Raw genomic sequence first — 20,609 nt, forward strand, 5'->3', positions numbered from 1 at the left:
TTCTATTGGCTCCAAGGCATGCTGTAGGGCTTTTTCATGCCTACCAATCTCTCCGACACTAATTGCTTTGGTACCACGTTCAGGGGAGCCGTAAATTTGCGCCGAGGTGTATATTGTGCTCCTAGTAGTGAGCTGCTCATCAGAGGTATAGCCCAATTTTATTAAGGCACTAAAACTCCAAAACACCTTGCAATAAAGTAACTGCTTTTGGGACAGTGCGGCTCAAGCACATGACCATATTACTCAGCAATTCCCCAAATATGTGAGAGCCCATAAAAAAGTTAACTGGCTATGTATAAGCCAAACGAATAAATAAATTGGTCTAAAAAATCTAAACCAAAATAGAAGACATATATTTTTTTTACTATTGCACATTATCTCTGAGCAGATTTTATGCCAAACAGCATATGTTACCTGAAAACCTGCCATTTGGTCTTCACACCTTTTAGAGGTTTCTCACCATAATGTTACTCACTGCAGCAGAGATGTTCAAATGACACTGCTTATCTCAGGCTGTGCAAGTGAGGATGATAATTTGCTGTATTTTACACTTTTTCAGGGTGAGAAACCTCTTTCAAGTCTGTTTTCCAAAATCACCATGTGCTCATTCTACCACAAGATTCAAACAAATCCAAAGTTCAGGAATAATAACACATTGGTGCATTACGATTTTATATCTTCAAGGACATAATATGTCCATTTGCATTGCCAAGATTGCTGTAGCAGATTGCTGTTGCTTAAAATCTCAGTCTTTTTCCAAGCAGTATCAGTTCCATCTTTCTACAAGAGGGAACGTCTTGCCTGGCGGGCCCAAATGGGAAGTGTATCTTTCAAAATGGATTATAGCAGCCATTTTTCCCTGAAGGCCACTAAGCAGCTTCAGCTGGGTTTAGAATCCAAAAATTCCTAAAGAACTTCTTGCATCATGTGCCAAATCTGTGTCTTTCATGAAATCTTTCAGCCTCTGTACTTTGACAATCACTCTTCTACCATTGGGCTCTGTGTTGAGAGAAAAACTCACTGACTATAGCAACTTGATCTGGGGAGTAGATCAGACAAATGCTCATGATGTTTAAAATGTTCTCTCTGTATATCCTTATATACACCAAAAGACATCAACAATTTTCTCAGTAAATATATTTCTAATTGACGTATTAACTTGAAAGTTACACTTGGAGTCGATCAGTGCCCAAAATAAAAAAAAATCTTAGCAATAAAGTTATGGGTAATTACATAGTTTGGCACAGGGAATAGGTACTTAACATAAAATGTTGTTTCGGTAATAAAATCCTCAAGACATGTCCTGTAAGAGGAAACTAGTAACTTGCACTGCTCAGGTGTGATTTTGACCAAATCTTTCACAAAATATGTCTTCAAACCTGGAGTCTCTGGGGTCCTCCTGTCTTCCTTTTCTTAGATTTCAATGGAATTGAAGTGATTTTTGTTATTTGCATTTGGGATCACTGTCTAATCTTAAAATACCCTTCTTGTGCATATCTCAATCATCCTTCCATCAATCATATGAAGGTAGCCAGAGCCATGAGCTGACTGACAGGCCACACCACGATGTTCCCTTCTCCAAACTGCATTGCTTGTTTGGTGGTTTTGGGGTGATGTGCAATGCCATTATTCTTCTAAACATTGTGCATGCAATGATTTCCAGAGAGTTAAACCTCAGTCTAGTCTGATAGTATTATATTCTCCCAGCATTTCATTAGCTTGTCAAAATGTTTGGGCAGTAATCTTCAAACATGCTCCAACATGCTTTCTACTTTCAATGATCTGAAAGTGAGCAGGAATAGAGCTATGTCTTTCATAAAAATTCTAGATGTTCTAATTCCAGATTCTTCTGAAATTGTTTGTGTACCGCTTGGCTCTGTCTGTCTGTCTGTCTGTCTATGACCTTGCAGATCTTCAACAGTAGCCCTGACCAAAACTGCAAATGGCTGCAACCAAATTCAGAGAAAGACTGCAACGTATTTTACACCAGGGGTCTGCAGCTAGAGGATGCATTATGTCAATGAGGATCTTCACAAAGACAGAAAGACTCATGAACGTGTGCGCTGGGGGTTTGGAGGCGTTCTGCAAAGGGAAAATGTGCAGATCTTAGCAGAAAGCTCTTTGCTGCTGGCACGTTAACTTGCATAGAGAATGGGTCTGTCATCACCATTAGACTGTCAAAGTTAGTGCATAAGCATTTTAATATGCAGTGTTATAGCTAAAGTTGTACATACAGATTGTACCAAATATGAATATATTATAGGAAGCCTTTTTTTATTATTTGAATGCTAATATTAAGACTAAATTAATCAATATTTGGAACAATGTAAAATATCATCATTAATGAGGAGGAGTAAAATAAAACAAGACAAGACAAAAACATTTAAATAAACTTAAGAGGAGAACTGAAAGGCTAAATCATTTTTCTCTGTCAAAGAAATTTAGCAAGGGGCACTATTGTGCAGAGTTACATCAGTCTCCTTAAAGATTTAAAAAGCAAGCTTTTAGAGTTCAAAGGAAACTATTGATGTCATGATTTAGTTTGATTATGTATTAATAATCAAAATGAGATCAAATGACTATCTTTTATTCGCTTTTTGTAAGTTCTAATTTTATGGTCATTCATTAGATCAACCTGACACAAAAATTTAGAAAATAATTTTATTAAGTTATTATATTTAACATTTTCATTTTTATGGTTTGGGATCACAAATGTGCTTGAATCATCTTTAGCCTATTCTCTAATTTCTAATCATCATTATGAACCAAGTGATTTTTTTTAAAGTATCTTTTCATCTCTGTTGAAGATGGAGCCACATTTTTATTCTATTCTTTCATGTTGTGTTTTACATCCTCATCCCAGCCTCCTGATTTCATTTCTAATGTGCCGTGGGACACTGTTTAAATAAAGCCATGGCCTCTACTAATAAATTAATAGAAAACAGAGCCATGGATTACTTTCCTAGAATTAGTTTCACTGCGAGGAGAAATTGACTCATCCATATTTGAACAGAATATGTCTGATGGATGTGTCCAGCATTAATGTGGCTGTATTTCCATTCACCACACTTTAAACCTTTGTTTCAGAAAGACAAAGACTGTTTTCATGTTTCTCGTCATCTTTAGCTTTAGGGACCTTGTTATCCGAGTACTGTACGCTTATTTGAGAAAAAAAATATCACCTATGTAGATGCCATTTAAGATTAGAATAGACAAAGTGATATTTACAAAGTATAGCGTCTTGTTTTGTCTGCAGGATCTGTTACACGTGAATTTTGTGGCACTGTGATAATTCGACAAACACCTCAATTACTGTTGTTGACAGGGGGAGAGGTGGTAGTATTTCTTTTTCCAAGGTGGTGGAGTGGGAATTGAGATATCATTCAAACTAACAACACGCTGAGTCAAGCCTCTGTTACTGTTTATGTGCAAGAGGTCAGGGTTTCTATTCCACTCAGGTTAACTTTGGTCATATATTCTCTGTCAAACATTGCAAAGAGGTTATTTGGATGAGAGTCGTGAGGATATAACAAGTATAAGTGTACAGGTAGGGACACAAAAGGACAAGGTGGACAAAAAGCACAGAAATGATTTGAACCCCATTTCAGTTTATGAGCAGAATTTAACAATGTTGCTTAAATGGACTCATACACACTGTTTATAAGTGTGGTATGAGGCCCCTTTAATCTGATACTCCTAAATAATATCCAGTACAGCCAAGTGCCTTCAGAAGTCATTGACTATGTTCAAAGGGTCCACTTGTCTGTAATGCAATATCAGTTCGAATCCAGCTGTTCAGTGAAGTCTTTAGGTACCAGTTAGTGAGCAATAAGCATCAGCAAGAACAAGGATCACAACAAGCAGATCAGGAATAATGTTGTGGAGAGGTTTGAAGCTGTGTTAGGTTATACAATATTCCAAACTTTGAACATCTCCGAGAGCACTGTTCAATTCATCACCTAAAATGAAAGCAGAGATCCACAGCCCAGGCGGGACAAATGTTTTATCAGGACACCAGAGAGTCTGAAATTGTACAGATTGGCAAGAAGATAGCCATTGTTTAAAGAAAGAAACAAGGTCCCCCCTGTTAGTATATCTATATCTATGTTTATCTTGAGCACATCATTCCCACTGGTGAACCATGGTGGTGGTATCATCATGCTGCAGAGAAGCTTTTCTTCACCAAGGACAGAAAAGTTGGTCAGATTTGATAGACAGAAAGAGAGATGGAGGTAAATACAGGGTAGCGCTAGAGGGAAAAGCTGTTAGAGGCCACAAAAGACTTGGGTTTGAGGTGGAGCTTCACCTTTCAGCAGGACAGCAATGATCATCAAACATCATAAAGCTGAAAGCTTCAACTGAATATTAAAACATATGTGGCATTACTGGTGAGCACTGTAATGATGGTGAACATAGGAAATTATCTTGTGGGCCAGATACAATTTGAAAACTGTTGCTCACAGACAGCAGCTAATTAGACGTGAGTTTTTTGGGGGGGGGGTTTAATAACAAAGAATAAATTATTTAGTCTCTGGATGTCCACAGGTGGTAGACACATTCGACAAAAAGCCTTAATTGTTATGAAAAGTTCTTAAACTATTAGCATTGATTCAGGAGGTGTGGCTACTATGCTCCAAGTTAAAATTTTAATCCATATATGAATAATGAACCAATTTGTATTTCCATCAAATAAACTTTTAATTAAATCTCTATAATACCTGGTTATAATGTGACAATATGTGAAAAGGGAAAACTTTTGCAAAGCACTGACATGATGTCCATTTAAACCCCAAATAAATCATGTACCAGGTAAACATAAGACAATTTTTACCATGCAGTTATTTTGGTTAGTTAACATATTCTTAATTCATCATTAAACTATATTCTGCATTTAAAGCTGAATCTTTAAATGCATTCCCCCTTGAAAGGGGAATCTTCCTTCTTTTAAACAGTTAATTCAGCTTGAGAGTAATTTGAAATATTAAATGTACAAGCAGGAAACAAGTTTGATTTTAAAAGTCACATTAATGGGACGGGTCTATTTATAGCAACTTCATGAATGAAGCTAATTATGGAGAGGCACACACACACCCACACACAAACRCACACACACGCACACGCACACACACACGCACACACACACCAAGAAATGACTGACACATTTTCAAACTACAGCTGAACTTTTGTTTTTTTCTGACAAGCAACAGAAGCATACTCTAGTTTCAGCCTGAGAGACTGTGACAAATTACGTGTCAGGGATTTATGATGTGAGACGTATTAGGGCCACCCAGCTGGTGAGGTAAATAAATGTACATATCTCAGTGCCATCCACATCTGCTTAGCTACAGATGAATGCGTGAGCCATGATGTGTCACACAGTCACTGGTCTAATTTGGCTTTGCGTTATACATCTCAACATGGAGAGAGTTTATACCAAAGCTACAGTTACTGAGCGGCTGTGTCTCCATGAGGCGTGATCAGCATTTAAAAGTAGCTTGATGCAACACACAGCTATAGATGAGCTGATATTGGAAAACATTTTTTTATTATTTTACATTCTGAATGGTCCAAACCTATACAGCAGCTTTCAAGTCCTTACACATCCTTGCTAAAATGCTAGATTTTCATGATGTAATAAAATTAGATAACATGAAAACTATGAGTTTTAAACTATGAGTTTTAAACACTTTTCCAACTTATTTTGTGATATAAGAATGGGGGGGGGAATTTAAAGACAAATGCTTCATTGAATTGTTGAATCAATCAGTATTTATTAAAGGAATCTCTCTGGCTTCCACATTTTGATGTCATTATTTTTCAACAATTTCTGAAATTGTGAAAACATTTCTTGGGCACAGTCCTATTCACATCCGATTTAGTTTCATATTCCGTCTGGGTCAGCACAAAAGTTTAAGATTCTTCAGATAAAGTAATTCCATTATTAATCTGTGTACACACATTTGGACACGCTGTGATATTGAAAAGTAAAGTTCCTTTTCATCTTTAGTTCTCAGACACTGAATATTTTGGCTCAAAACTGGAGAAAAAAAAGAACCTTAGGCAACTTTCCTGACTGATACCTTTGTTCAAAGAAATGCTTTTAATATTTTGTAACCTCTCTTTAAACTCTAGTTTTTGAATGAATTCAATCAGCAATAATCTGAAATAAATTCTTCCACAATTATTGTATGTTCAAAATACTATAACTGATGTTTGGTGTTTACCCAAGTGTTGAAATGGGATTAATATGTACTGTACATGTACATTTGTGCAACCAGGTTGTCCCCTTTACTGTCCTAATGTATTTGTTTTTAAGATGTATTATACAGGATGTTCTTATTATTACATTTTACAAAAACCTCGCATTTTAAAAGCATGGCCTTTTGAATCGCTCTAATTACCAAACTGCCTAGTTTTATGTGAGAAATAAAACAATTTGGTGTTGTTTGGTTGTTAAAAGCCTAGCACTGTTTAATACATAAATTAATATTAGTGTTGTAGTGAGTACATAGCCCAAGGATGGATTTTATGATCCAATAGAACAGAAATGTTTCAATAATTCAGTATAATTGTCAAAATACGCCGGCCAACACGAACTCAAGGTTCCTGGGAGTCGGAGAGCTACGTATTTTCACTGTGAGGCACATCTTTTATGCATGCCCTTTTCACACACAGGGACTCCAAAACATGAACATCTGCCAATTATGCCGACATGAAGAGAAGAATGTGGAGTTGATTCTAAAGCCGTATCTTAACTCGGAATAATTCATGCTCAGTTCAGGGAGCCCAACCATCCACTGCCTGTGGCATTCACTCAATCCACACTGACACATTTTTCACTGTAGAACATCAGACTATGAGTTTGGCAATACACACTGAGCTCTGTCTAAAACAAAGGGACAGGTTTACCATCATTGTTCATTTCATCACCAGGTGCATGGAACAAAGGCACACGGGGAATCAGCAGAGCTTAAGGACCAATCACCTCCGAATGTCACAGCCAAGATAAAAGGAGACTTGGTCTTTTCATCTATCTTGTGAGGTGCTCTTAGTGTTCTGCTAGACAGCATGCACACAAACAGGCTGACACTCACAGGTACATCTCCAACCTGTTTACTTCCTCGAAGATGATGTAGGATCACAAGAAAAAGCGTGGAAGAAATGCAACATTTACAGGCAAAGGAAGGGATTTATTGCAGCTAAATTGGTTTAGCATACGGATTTGTTAAAAGATTTGAACCTTGTTTGAAGCTGCACTAGCGTTTAGCACACGAACAGGACAGAGTTGTGGCTTACTCTAAGGATAAATCATCTGATTTCATTACCACCTCTTTTTATAGGTCCGAGACATGTTACATGATCCAATGAATCTTTCCTGCTATCCACTTTTAACTCAATGGAAAAAATCCATTAGCGTGTCGTGTAAAAAAATGAAGTGCTTATAGGAATAATGCGAAGAAGCACTCACAGTGTGATCCAGGCCACAAAATGAAAAAGGAAGCAGAAAAGGCCCCCGCTGTAAATAATTAAAAAGGTGTTTTATTGGTTTACCCTGCCTAACATGCTGTGGACAGTAAGGAATAGCTGTTCTCAGGTGAGCCATGATGTTAGCCGACTAGCAAAAGATACAGAAAGCATATTGTGCAGGTAGACCTCATTTAGCTTATTTGAAGGATATTAATGTGGTTTAGCACTAAAACATCAAAAAGCAGTTTTGTCTGACTTGACTAAGAAATGCGACATTGAGATTTAAGCAATATTTACTTAAAATTTATTTAGCAAATGAAAACATTTAGATTTTTTTAGAATTGACGTTGCCTTAGGGTTCAGACTTTTTTCTTAAGATAACATTTTTATTTTGAAGCTAACTTGTTTCTTCACATAAGAAAGAAAAAGGAAATAAAATCTTTGCCTATTTTCATGCATAATATAAAGGGACAAATGAGGCATAGCAGCATCTGCCTCCAAACTTACTGGCACCCATCAGTAGTCATACCTGTCTCTGGCTTCCACCTCTGCAGGTTCCTCTGTGCTGCTTATCATTTCTTCCTGGCCAGAGTTTGTTTCCTCTTTCCTCATTGCGCTGGGAGAGGAAATGCTCTTTGGATACTCCTCGTTGACCTGGAGGCCCTGGATGGTGTTTGGTTGATGATGCCACGACTGATGACCTGTCCTGACATAGACAGGTGTTGGCCCTGGCGTTTGCGACATGACGCTGTGCACAGGACTGCTGGTCTTCCTCAATCCTCCGATGCCCCTTTCCCGTGAGTGGCTCTTCAGCCGTCCCTGGACAGGAGTTCCTCTGTGGTCCAGGCCATCCTGCTGGATGTAGCTTCCCACACTGCCACCTCCACCACCAGCAGAACCTTGAGATGAATGGCTGAACCAGCGCCAACGGAGCCTGAGGATCTGTTTCACATCAAACTCCTTCTTCCCTGACACAGACATCCTCTTCTGGGTTTGGAGACGCAGGCGGTGGTATGCTGAGTCCCCAAAAACATGGAGAGCAAAGAGGAGAAGAGCCTTGCTTTCAGTCTGCACTGATTTCAGTGTGCCTCTTCTGTTCCGTTACGGTCTCACTATTATCATGACCACCTCCTCCTCTTTGTAAAACACCACCGTTGGTCTTTTTAGCGTAGATGGAACGCTACTCTCTGCAGCTTTTGTTCCTTTGCCTGAGACTACAACCCTCCCTCAGACTCTCCCTCCTGTCTTTCTCTTTCTCTCCTTCCCCCCTGTGCTGCTGCTGTTTCTGTTTGCTGCTGCTGTGCCGCTGGAGCTGAGATAATGCACATGCATGATCTACCCTCCCACCCCTGTGCCTCCTCTGTTTCGCTTTCTCCCTCTCCCTCTCTCTCTCTCTTTTGCTCTCTCTCACACATTCTGCTTGTCTTTTCTATGCACACAGTAACACACTCTGCACACGTTCTGTCAGAAACAGGCACATATATCCTGGAATCTCAATGAGAAGATCTCTTAAGCCCTTCCTATACTCCTTTACTTCTGCTCTGTGTGGGTAGTTGTAGGTTTCTGTGTATTTGAGTGATAACTTGATTGCCTGCTCCTGCTGCTCGGAGAAGGTGGAGTATCATGGAGCCAGGATGATGAGGTCACATCATAACAAAGCAAAGAACCTTCAAAACAATTAACATAAACTCATAAGGTTGGTGGGATTGAGCAGATCCAATACTGGTATCTGGAATCTGGTTCATGTCATCCTTGGAACAAACATCTTGCTGATTCCACCGTTCTATCCAATATCTCAGACGGTATTTTTGCATTAATTCACTTTACAAGAAAAGCAGGTTCAATTTCTGTACAGAAACATGCAATCAGATCAATCCAGTCAGATAAACTGATTCAAATCAAAATTTATAAAATATAATTCTATGCATTTTAGTAAGCTATCATCATATTCGACTTACAATGCCAATTATAAAACAGCCCCAAGGATCGAGTGCTTAACTTGGCATCACCATTTACCTTGAGCAAGCATGAGACGAGGGTAGAAAGAAGCAAGTCCTTTTGTCAGAAAAAGACCTCCAGCAGGACCAGGATCAGTCATACGCCATCAAAGTATTTATATACATATATGTACTTGATATATATGTCAAGTATATATCAAGTGGAGCTGATTATATTATGGATATTTCAGGTAATAGCCCAAAACATTTGTGCCTGCTTTAATATTAAAATGTTTAGCTTCCCTCAACAACAACAAATCTAAAGTAACTTCTTTTTTACTGGGCAGGTTACACATATGGTGAAGCATAATATGAAAGGATTCTGTCAGTGGGCATTGCTGCTGCAGGGTAAGTCCCATGCTGTGCAGCATCGCTTTCTTCAGAGATGTTATTGTTTTCAAAAAGAAATAGACACAAAAGAAATGCATTTTTATATGTTTTGTGTAAGCATCTAGAGCAGCTTAAGTTATGTCACAGAGAAGTTATCTCAGAAGGGAGCCAACTATGATATCTAGCAGATAACATGAAAACTAGCCTGGCCATTGCCCTCTTGTTCAACTCAGCTAAAAGAAAATCTTGCTTCCAGCATGATCTGGGAGTTGACTTGAATTATTCCTGGTCAATTTTTGCTATCGTTAACAGACACAAGGTAGGTACACCCATTTACAATCTAGAAGTTACATGGAAAGGCTGTTTACATGGTGCCAATTGTTGAAAACAGTTTGAAACTTTGACAATCAAGTGTTCTTGTCTTCATTGGACTAAAAGAAAACCTTTGTTGTATTGAGTTGTTTTGTGGCGCTCCTCGTATTCTCTAATTTACACTGTTGAATAATTAATACCTTTCAGAGCGTAAAAGCTTGTCATGAAGATGTGTTTGTGAATTACTATAGGGCTTTATTAGATCAATTTTTGTACCTTCATTAAAACTAAAGAGTTGAAGCAGGAGACTTTTTAAGATACTGCAGGTTTGGAAGTCCATCATGTCCTCATCCCCCTTGGTCTCAGAAATCTGCACACAGGTGTAGCAGCTCTGTATCATAGCGTTAATGTGTTCTGGATCCAAGAACACATTGGATCCAGGCAGTTAGGCATCATCATTTAATGTAAGCCAAAAAATCTTGGATTTGATCATCTCTATATTCATGCATATATATTCATAAACAGATAAGCTGTGAGACACGACCGTGTCTTTCAAAAACACACAGACATAAACTCACCCCGTCAAAGGCAAAAGGAAATTAATTTCACACCAGCACACATCTGTGCAGTCTGTTAGTCACACATCAAACAGAATCCCATGGGGGGAACGTCTCAATGTGAGGTAGCCATGCAGAAAAAATATTCTCTTTCGGTCCCTTTCTTGAAAGCCCCAGCGCTTACAATTGAAAGCTACATACTGATGAACCTTCAAGGTCAGTAAGCTGCCTGTTTCACAGTCAGAGCATCAGAAAACTGTCTCTATTTGTTTTTGACATTTATCCGCAGCTTTAACTTAATACTGCTCCATCGTACAAAAGCTAAACTCTCAGCTTCAAAGTATAAAGCACAGAGAAAACAGTGCCGTTCAGATCATTTGGGAGCATGTCTCTTAATCGAAAGCATGGCTAATTTAAGAAATAAATTGAATAAGGGTATATTTTATTCTGTAAAAATTGTGGCATTAATATTAAATAAGTAGTGAAAATGTACTACACTGAGACTCACCATTCCTCATTTCAAAGCTCCTTGTTGAGACATTTCTCTTAAGGACAAACTGCATAGGAGTTACAAAAATCCCACCTTCGTTCTTCAAAACAGTTCCACACTCTTAATTTTTAGACTTCAACTTTTAATCCTGTGAATTCAAGCATGAATCTAAACACAGCCTGATTTGTTTTCTCCTTGATCTCCTCCTTCAGGACTAACGTGAGTGAAAGAGCTGATATCAAAACAACTGTAATTCGCCCACTTCACTTCCAACAAAAGATTTGGACTCCAACAGCAATTTCTGCCTTTCAAAAACATAAATGACTGGCTATGATTTTACAAAAAAAAGTACAAACCAAACATTAGCCTAAAAATTATTTTTAATATATTTTATGCACCAACTGTATATTTGCTCCATTTTGTGTTAGATAAATCTGAAGTCTGATGAGAAATTGCCTGTAAAAGAGTTGGGAGGGTTTCTTTTTCTTTTTGAATTTCACATAACTAACTACAACTAAGACTAATACAACTAACATTTCTGTTGCTTTATGTTTGGGCTGAATACATCTGGCTACAAGAACAACTGCTCCTAAAATGATTTCAAAACAAATCTTTCAGTGGAACATTGCCTGGCAAGTATACCTGCTTCTTAAAGCCATCCAGTTTTGTAATGTTCCAACCAAAAATGTTAAATCAGGAAAATCAGGAAGGTGTGCATGTGCATTCAACCCCTTTTCTGATGTACCCTAATAAAATCTAGTATAACCATTTGCCTACATCATAAAAAATTGCCCTCCTGTGTGTTTTTAATCTTGTTACAAATACATTTGCTCTGTAAATGTCTGAAAATTACTGTAACTAACAAAGAGTGTCACAAAGACCAACGAAAGCATCAGACAAGTCAGAGAGTAGATCAAAGGTTTTCAAACAGTTTCCCAATCTTTGAATAGCTCACAATGCTAAGGTTAGTCTATTTAAAATAAAATAAAAACTATGGCACAACTACAAACCTTAAAATATAAGATCACCCATCCAAACAGGCAGGATACTAGGAGCAGTAATTAAATAAAACTATCAAGAAGGCTGGAGAAACAGAAGAGATTGACAGTTCTGATGGGAGAAAGATGTTGTTGAAAGAAAACCATAAGTCCTGTGTGCAATTTTAAAATCATCATTGAACAAAATATAATGTTGAACTGCATTTAGAATATGTTTAGAATTCATTTTTTAGCAACAATTTAACACAAAACCTTACCAGCACTACAGAATAACTTATTAAAGAAAGCACAATTGAACACTCCCTAGAAATCAAGTTTGACTGCTCCATTTTAAAAAGTCAATTGTAGTAACATATGACTTTATGAATAGTAAAAAGCTATTACACAATGCTCTTCAATTGTTCTAGGAGTCAAGGACACCATCTGCCTGCTCCACAACAGATGTGGTACAAGATGTCAGGGTGGTTTCGGTAAACCATATTATCGTCTAACGTCTGCCTCCCCAGTGAACACACCTCCATGCCCTGATAGATATTCCTGGAGCATGCAAGACAGATGAACCCTACATATCACTGCTATGAAATCCGTTAAAAAGGCAGCATAATTACAAAATCCACACCTTTCCATTCCATTCTCAACAGGCATTATGATTGTTTATTTCGTGCATTAATTACTAGGTTGGATTGTTCTGAGGATGTGTGAAATACATAAAACATGAACGGAATCCCCCCCCGTGCTCAGCCACAACTGCATGATCCTTGCACGATTATTGACTAAATCCTTTGTGAGACAATGAAAGACAGACCTGTCAAAACCACACGATTCTCCCAGCTTAGTTAGGCAAGGACTAAGAAATCACAGCTCTGCAGCTAACATCAACGAAAAACAAAAAAAACACCAAAATTGAAGTGCTCATACACAGTATTTAGAAACACATAAAGAGCTATGTGCACAGATAATCCATAATTTAAATATTGCAGTCGATTAGGCATCCATTTAATTGTCTTATAAAGTATCTTAATTGAGTGGTGAACAAGTAAATAACAAATGCAGTCATCCGCACGCTAAAGAAGAATCTATGAGTTGTCTTAAATCATGCGCTAACAAACAGTAGCTCCTGGATCAATAGTAGCAACATGTCTAGGCATAATGAGGACCATGCTTCAGCACAAATCCATGCTGTGATTAAAATGAGGCAAATGAACAAAACTAAGAAGTCAGCTGGCTCAGCTCTCTTCTGGCACTATCTTTTTTTTTTTTTTTTGCAGTAACAGGTAAAAAATGTCAACACACAGCTACTAACTTGAAATAATTGAAAACATTAAATTAGATTTAGCAACCTGTCTTCTTACCAGTAAAACCGTCTTGTTCTATGCGCTCGTCCGTTTGGAACTTGTTGCTAGAATGAATGGCAAACAGATTCTGTGAGTCTTTTTCCAACTCATTCTTGTCCCACGTCCCTCCTTCACTACAAACATGTTTTTCTTCAACAGAAAGGAAGTGGGCACCTTCCTCTTTCAAAGGAAACTCCTGTTAGTTTCCTTCCTCTGCACTGGAAAAACAATTGCATTCAAAGAACCAGGAACTCTGGAAACACATCCTGTGTTGCAAGCAACACTGCTTTTGCAAAGAATTATCCTGCAAACCCTAATATAAGCAGGACTTTGAAGTGACGATTGTAACTTTAAGGACTTTGTCAATAAAAATGTMTCATGTAGCTAACTGAAAGTATTAAGTACGACATCACACTGTCAATGTGTAAAAGAGAACTCAACAATATGCAATATATTGTGGTTAGGGATCAACTATTTTAGTTGTATTGAGAAAGGTTTTTGAAAAATCATAGTTTTTTAATTCAGTCACTATTGCTATCCACTTATGAAACATGTTCAATTTGAGACAAAGTTTGAACATCAACACACAAATGTTCATTTTTACCATTGCAGGTAAGTGTTACCGATTGCTGACATTATTTTTGATAGTTTAAAAATAAGTGACAAGTTCTTATCTGAATGAGCAACCCATTCACACATGAAACGTTTGAGAAAGTTTATAAATCTTTCAATGTTTTGTGTGAATTTGGCCCTAGAAAAAAAATGCTTAATCTTAAACCATTAATAAAATAAGATGCTCTGGTCCAATTAAAGCTAATTTTACTTTTTTGACYTATACGTGGAGAAAAACTAACCCTTGACATCAATGTAAATACCCCAAATAGTGCACCACTTTTGAAAAAAATAAAATAAAAAATTAGAACTAAAACATGATGCAGAAGTAGATCATCACTCATCTAAGATCAGCAACTTGGGGCATCAAAGTGAGGGAAAGGCAATTCCAGAATTTAACATTGCATAATGGCTTACTTTTATATAGGCAGAATAGGAGTAGGGTATTTATTCATATGTTTTACTGATCATTTACAATTAATGCCACATGATTAAAGACACAATAATGAAAGTGTGTCTTAGAACAGTGGTGCTCCTGAGATGTCCTTCCTGACTCCCAATCTAATAAAGAATGAATATTCTTAGTTGTTTAGTGAGTGAATAATAAGATTGAATGAAGCAGACAAGTAGACAATCTACTGCCTAGCTTGCATGGCCCTTAGCCAGGCACAGCACTGTTTTTTCCCTTGTGTCAGCTCAACTCTTTCTTGTTTCCTAGTTAATGTTTATACTGAAGACAGCAGGATGGATGCTCTTCATCGAAAATAAAAATTCAGAAAACATAAACAATATCACCACCAATGTATGCGCACAAGTCCCACGGGTTATTACAAGAATCCAAGCACATCAGTAATTCCTGTTACATTACTTTTAATATATGTGTTTACACACTTAAAATGAAAAAGACAAAAATCTTTTWAATTTTTTAAAAGAAACAAAATCTTGGCCAGTTTCACCCCTTGTACTTCTACTCAGATAAACAGCAGCCATTCCATCTTAAAAGAGCTGCATTWCTTGTTTTTTTTTACTTTGGGATAGTAACTATGTTTAAATGTGCCTTTGGCCACTYGTTTATCCATAAGGGGTCAGCAGTGCTTACCTCTCTTAACTCTGTTGCCCCTTTAGCTGGCTATATGCTAAGCTGCAAAACACCTGCACATGAAACATTAGTGATGACATAGATTATCTGCTTAAGTACCTGTGGGCCCTATCTTTGGCTGCACAGTATTAATCATTGTTTAACTCTTTTTAGTCACTTGTCAAAGTGTTGCATTGGAAAATAGTACAGAACAAATTGTACTATTCATTCTTAAGATTTTGGCAAAATCATGTCCCACTAAAAAAAATGCACATTTATTGTAAAAGGCTTTAAAACATAATTGTGGCTAATACTGCAAGACATTTTAGCACAAATACAATGTTTTGTGTATTTGTGTTATTAATTTWGTGAATATGGTTTTATGACATGCGAGCACCCACAGAATCACTTGTCCAGAGTCGATCATTTTGCTTTGCTGAAAAATCCTATATTGTATCGTTTACARTATWGTATATTAGGAAAAGATGAAAGAGAAAAATTAAAAATCAAAGTCAAGCTAAATGTTTTGTAGGTTTTAGCAACATTTACCATTAATTTATGATCAATTTAAGCTTGTGCCAAATTTTTGTTTASGCTGTCAGATTCTTTTTAAACAGGCATTAAAATCAGGCAACTCTGTGGTAAGTTCCATTCTTTAGGACCTTACCTCAATCAAGAAGAAAAATGTACAAGACAATTTATTATACTGTAATCTATCTGCTATATATCCTGTTATATATTAAGAAGTTTTATCACTAAAAAGCTTAATCAAAATTGCTATGCATCTTATTAAATCTTATTATTCTTATAATCTTATTAAAATGTTGGAGTTTGTGTCACCACTGTCACACTATCAATGTTTGTTTTAAATTAATGTTATCTATTCCTCCAGTGCAGTCGGTTTATTAGATAATGTTTCTCTTTAAAATTGCACAAATTAATTTGATTTGAGATTTTAATTTGATATAGAAAGGGCATTATGAATACAATTGCTTATTATTATTATTATTATTATTATTATTATTATTATTATTATTATTATTATTATTATTATTATATCCAGAATTTTATATTTTATAGTGAATGTTAAAAATTGACATTGAATTAAGACGTTTTTAAATAGGCACACTTGCAATGCTGTAAAAATGATTCAAATTAAATATTTATTTTTATGAATTAAAACCTGTTTTTTTTTTTTTTTATTTGCCAAATACACAAGAACATGTGATGCGGTGGAACGCGGGAGTAGTATGTAATTGCGCAAGCGCGCAGCTTTGAGGGCGCTATGCCCCTAACACATCTACTGACYTCATTCTGACWGACCTCATTCATGTCGATTCATGTCGAAAACTGAACCCGCATGCTGATGCGCAATACTTATCCAACCTAATAGGTAAAGAAATGTTTAATTTTAACTTATGTTTAAATTMATTTGCAGGATTGTGATTGCAMATTTTTCTAACATGTTCCTCAAGTTACAGCTCCGCTGAATAACGTTAGCAGCAGTTAGCATATGATTTGTAGCTTTGATAGCCGTGTTTTCAACCTGAAACAGCAGTGGACTGATATGAGAATAGTCTCGGGTTTACCTGGTTAATGGTTGATGGACAATATAGCACATTTCCTCTCTGAATAGGCCAAGGAGAGGCCATGGCAAGTCGAAAATACAATAATAGTTTTCACCAGCCTCATGAATGTCATTCACTCCACCAGGCCCATTACTAATAGTTAGCATTTTATTGTTGACCACAAAGCAATGGATTTCAAAGAAAGATTTAGTGTGTCATATTTAAAGGCTTGAATATTAATATTTACATTAACTGCTGAGCAGGTGTTTCAAGGAAGTTTTYGAAGAGGGTTAAATGGGGGGTGAGGGATGATCTTGGGTTGTCACACTAAAATAAAAACCCTGGTAGAAAAGAGAGCTGCAATACAAAGTGAGTGACMGATATCAGACTCACAACATGTAGGTCAAACACTAACATAAACATAAATACGTACATCCCAAAAATCATTTTAATTGAAGCTATTTGTCTTTTTTCTTAAGTTATTCATTAAAAATATTATCCAAGTAAGACTTTCTCATTTTACTATTTCACAACAAATAAGGAGTGCAGGTGATTTGATTTTGTAATTCTTAAAGATTGAGATATCAACTTTGCACATGTGTGAAACTCTCCATATTATAATATACTTTAGTGCTATAGTCAATAACATTCAGACAATGGTGAAACCACAAATATTACATGAGACAAGTGACCAATAACTTATTGTCCCCAAATGAAAACAGTTATTTCCTCTGGGTTTATACCAAGATAGAAATCTCTCCCTCCCATCATATGTTAAGTTCTACTGTCCAAACCTTTTCCAGCTGGTTTTGAGTCAGTTTAAATGCTGCCCTATATGATGCCAGAAAGAGCATACTATTTTTTCTTTACAATAAATATGAATTGGGAAATAAAGTGCAACATAAGACAATCCTTTTCTCAGTAGGTGATCTTACATGCTGAAGGCTACAGAATTTTGTTAAACTTGATAAGGATCTTCAATTACAGGAACTAGAAATTTGCCTGTAATTTATAAACTTTGTGTGGTATATTTCTATTGTATGGAAATTCTCATAATATTTACCCCCATCAGAATCCCATCTTTAACTTTGTCTATGTATGTATGAAGCCATTGAGGTACGCAGTTATTTACTCTCTTATTTTTCCAACTATTCCTGCTCGGAGCTTCCCTGTTTGGGTGTGTTTCTTTCAAAGATATTAATGTTGTTAATGCTACCTAGTTCTAATGGTTTGTTTTCTTTCGTAGAAATGCTCCTGGAGTCGTGCTTGTATGTTTTTATTTCAGTCGGCATTCTGTCCTGTTAGGTGGCTACCCGTCACAACAGATGGCTCCATATACTTGCTCTACTCTGGAAGTTGTTCTTGTTAAAATGGAGTAATTCCTTACCATTGTAGCCACATGTTTGCTCTAGAGGAGAGAAGTCATGGACTTCATTCAATCATCCACATAACAGTTTTATACCAATTAATCTTTTATGATTAAATGATTTCGACTGTACTGAGTTGAATTTGTAGTCTGAATACATGAATATTGTAAGGGAATTAATTGGATTGATTTCAACACAAATTTGGACCAAACTGGATTCCATATAATCATACATTACTTAAAGCTCTCTGTTTTGTAATGTGACGGCATCAATTGTTAACAGGCTCTCTATATTTCCAAAATGAATTAAGCTGAACTGAAATGTTGCCGCAATTGTAAAAATGTGTAGCACCACATATTCCATCTTGTTTTTATTCATGAAACAAATACCAACTGAAAAATAAAAATGTTTGTAAAAACTTAGGAATGACCATAATATGAAAAACCATAAAACATAAAGGTTGGAAGGAAAAACAAATAACCCATACCAGGTTTGTTGTATATAATCCCAGTGTGTAAATGCACTTAATGTTAATTGTCATAGCTGCCCTGTAATTTTTCATACAGTCATGTAAAATAAAATTGTGACAGGACTCAAAAAATACTTATTACACAGCTGACTCACACAAACTGTAAATCAAGTTCAGAGACAAAAATAAACTCTACAAATCCGTTTATTGCATTTAGTTGGCAGAATGCACACAGAAGCATGGATCCAAAAAATTATGCACTCCATCAAATATCAATGGTATACATCTTTCTACCTGCAAAGACGTTGTTTCAAAACAGATGATATTAAGATGTGACTGTGACATGACCAGAACAGGTGTGTCTATACAAAAAGTGTCAAAAATGAAATTAAATATAGAGGATTACTAACTGTTAGAATGTAAAAATGACAGGATTAAGAAACCAGTTTAAAATAAACAAAGCAATTTAATTTTTATTGTGACACAAAATTTTAGCAATTACAACTTTTCTTAAATGAAGAGACAGCAATCAGAAGTACGCACAGCACTTCAAAGAATTTCCAAAAAGATTGTCCTTGCAATTATGCTATATACAAGTATATGAATCTTCAGAAGGTTGTTAAAATTACATTGCAAAAATACAATTCTGCACTGACTACTATTGAAGCTTAGAAAAATAAAAAAACATCATTGTACATGTACTAAAATGGAAACTGGTTAAAATTGTGTTTCAAATGTATATAGAGCATTTTCCTTCGAAACAACTGTGATGTATATTCTTTGCAGTAGACCCCTGGTTACGAATATGTAACAACTATTCAATAAAAAACATTCATTTAAAGAAGAAACAAAACGTATGACCTATAATTTTGTGTGATGCAATAGAAATCTGGACTATGTACAAAACAATATTCATTAATAAAAGTATACATTTATCTTATGTACAGTTTGAAGAATTTTTTAACAATCTAATTCTCTCCTATTTCATTTTCTTTAAAATTATCATTCATAGGTAAACAGAGATAATTGTGCATGTTCTATTAAATTTAAAAGAACTAAAGTTCAAAACTTATACTGCATTAGGAGATTGTATTTGAGTGCATTTAATTGATCATGAAGGTTTAATTGATTTTACTATTATTTTTTTGGAGAAACCGATAGTTCAAGTTTTGGAAACCTGAAAGCACCTCTTGATCCACTGTCACTGCTTGAGGAGGACGACAATCTAGATTTTTTCAAAGGTACAGAAGCATCTGTRCTCCCCTCTGTCTCTCCTTCATTGTCGTTTCCAAGTGTTACTTCGTATGAGCCCTTGGACTTAGATCCAAAACCTCCAAATGTGCCGAATTTTAATTTGCCTTTCTTACCTTTGACCTTAGTTCCTCCTACATCTATTGAAATGTCACCACTTTCAGCTTCTGAAAGAGCTGAAGGAGAGCTAACTGCAAGTGAACCTTCGTCACTGGCAGAGGAAGATCGGTGCTTTGATTTTTTAAATAGATCCAGTGAGGCTGACTTTCCTTTAGCTGACAAACTGACTCCAGATTCACCTTCCAGGTCTAATTTTCCACCCATCATTGCGTCTGATTTTCCTTTTCCTGCAACATCTTGGCCTTCCACCTTAGGCTGAAGAATGCCAAACTTTGGCACTTTGATTTTTGGAAACTGTATTGTACCCTCTGGATACTGAAGGCCACTAGCTGATTGTCCTGAAGTTCTTACACTAAACTCTGGATCTCCTTTGACATTAACATCAGGGCCTTCCAAACAAATCTTTGCACTGTCAGATGATACACTTGCATCAGGTGATTTAAATCCCTCAGCTAAAGATCCATCACCTTTTAGTTTTGGAGATTTAATATCTAGTTCTACACCAGGGAAATGAAGTTTACCAAAAATAGACTTCTTAGTGTTTGTCCCTTTCACATCAATATTGGGTGTGCCAATACCCTGGTCTACTTCTGGTGTGGCTTCTTGCTTCTTTGCTTTTCCTTTCACTTTTGGAAGTTTGAACTTTCCCTTTTTCCCCT

The 20,609-nt window shown here is 36.4% G+C and overlaps 1 protein-coding gene across 2 annotated transcripts in view; it reads right to left on the reverse strand.

Moving 5' to 3' along the window:
* klhl4 (kelch-like family member 4) overlaps positions 1–13,589 on the reverse strand; it is a 32,810-nt gene extending 19,221 nt beyond the window's left edge. The window contains exon 1 of one of the 2 annotated variants that reach the window (XM_008420357.2): positions 13,504–13,589. Coding sequence is in view for 1 of the 2 variants with exons in the window: in XM_008420356.2 (XP_008418578.1) it covers positions 7,997–8,448 (452 nt within the window). In the remaining variant the exon portion in view is untranslated. Of the gene's footprint in view, positions 1–7,996; positions 9,301–13,503 lie in introns of those variants that run through there. The other variant, XM_008420356.2, reaches the window with a different exon arrangement.
* Between the last annotated feature and the right edge of the window lie 7,020 nt (positions 13,590–20,609).

This window comes from Poecilia reticulata, linkage group LG10, assembly GCF_000633615.1.
Source record: "Poecilia reticulata strain Guanapo linkage group LG10, Guppy_female_1.0+MT, whole genome shotgun sequence".
Classification (NCBI taxonomy): domain Eukaryota; kingdom Metazoa; phylum Chordata; class Actinopteri; order Cyprinodontiformes; family Poeciliidae; genus Poecilia; species Poecilia reticulata.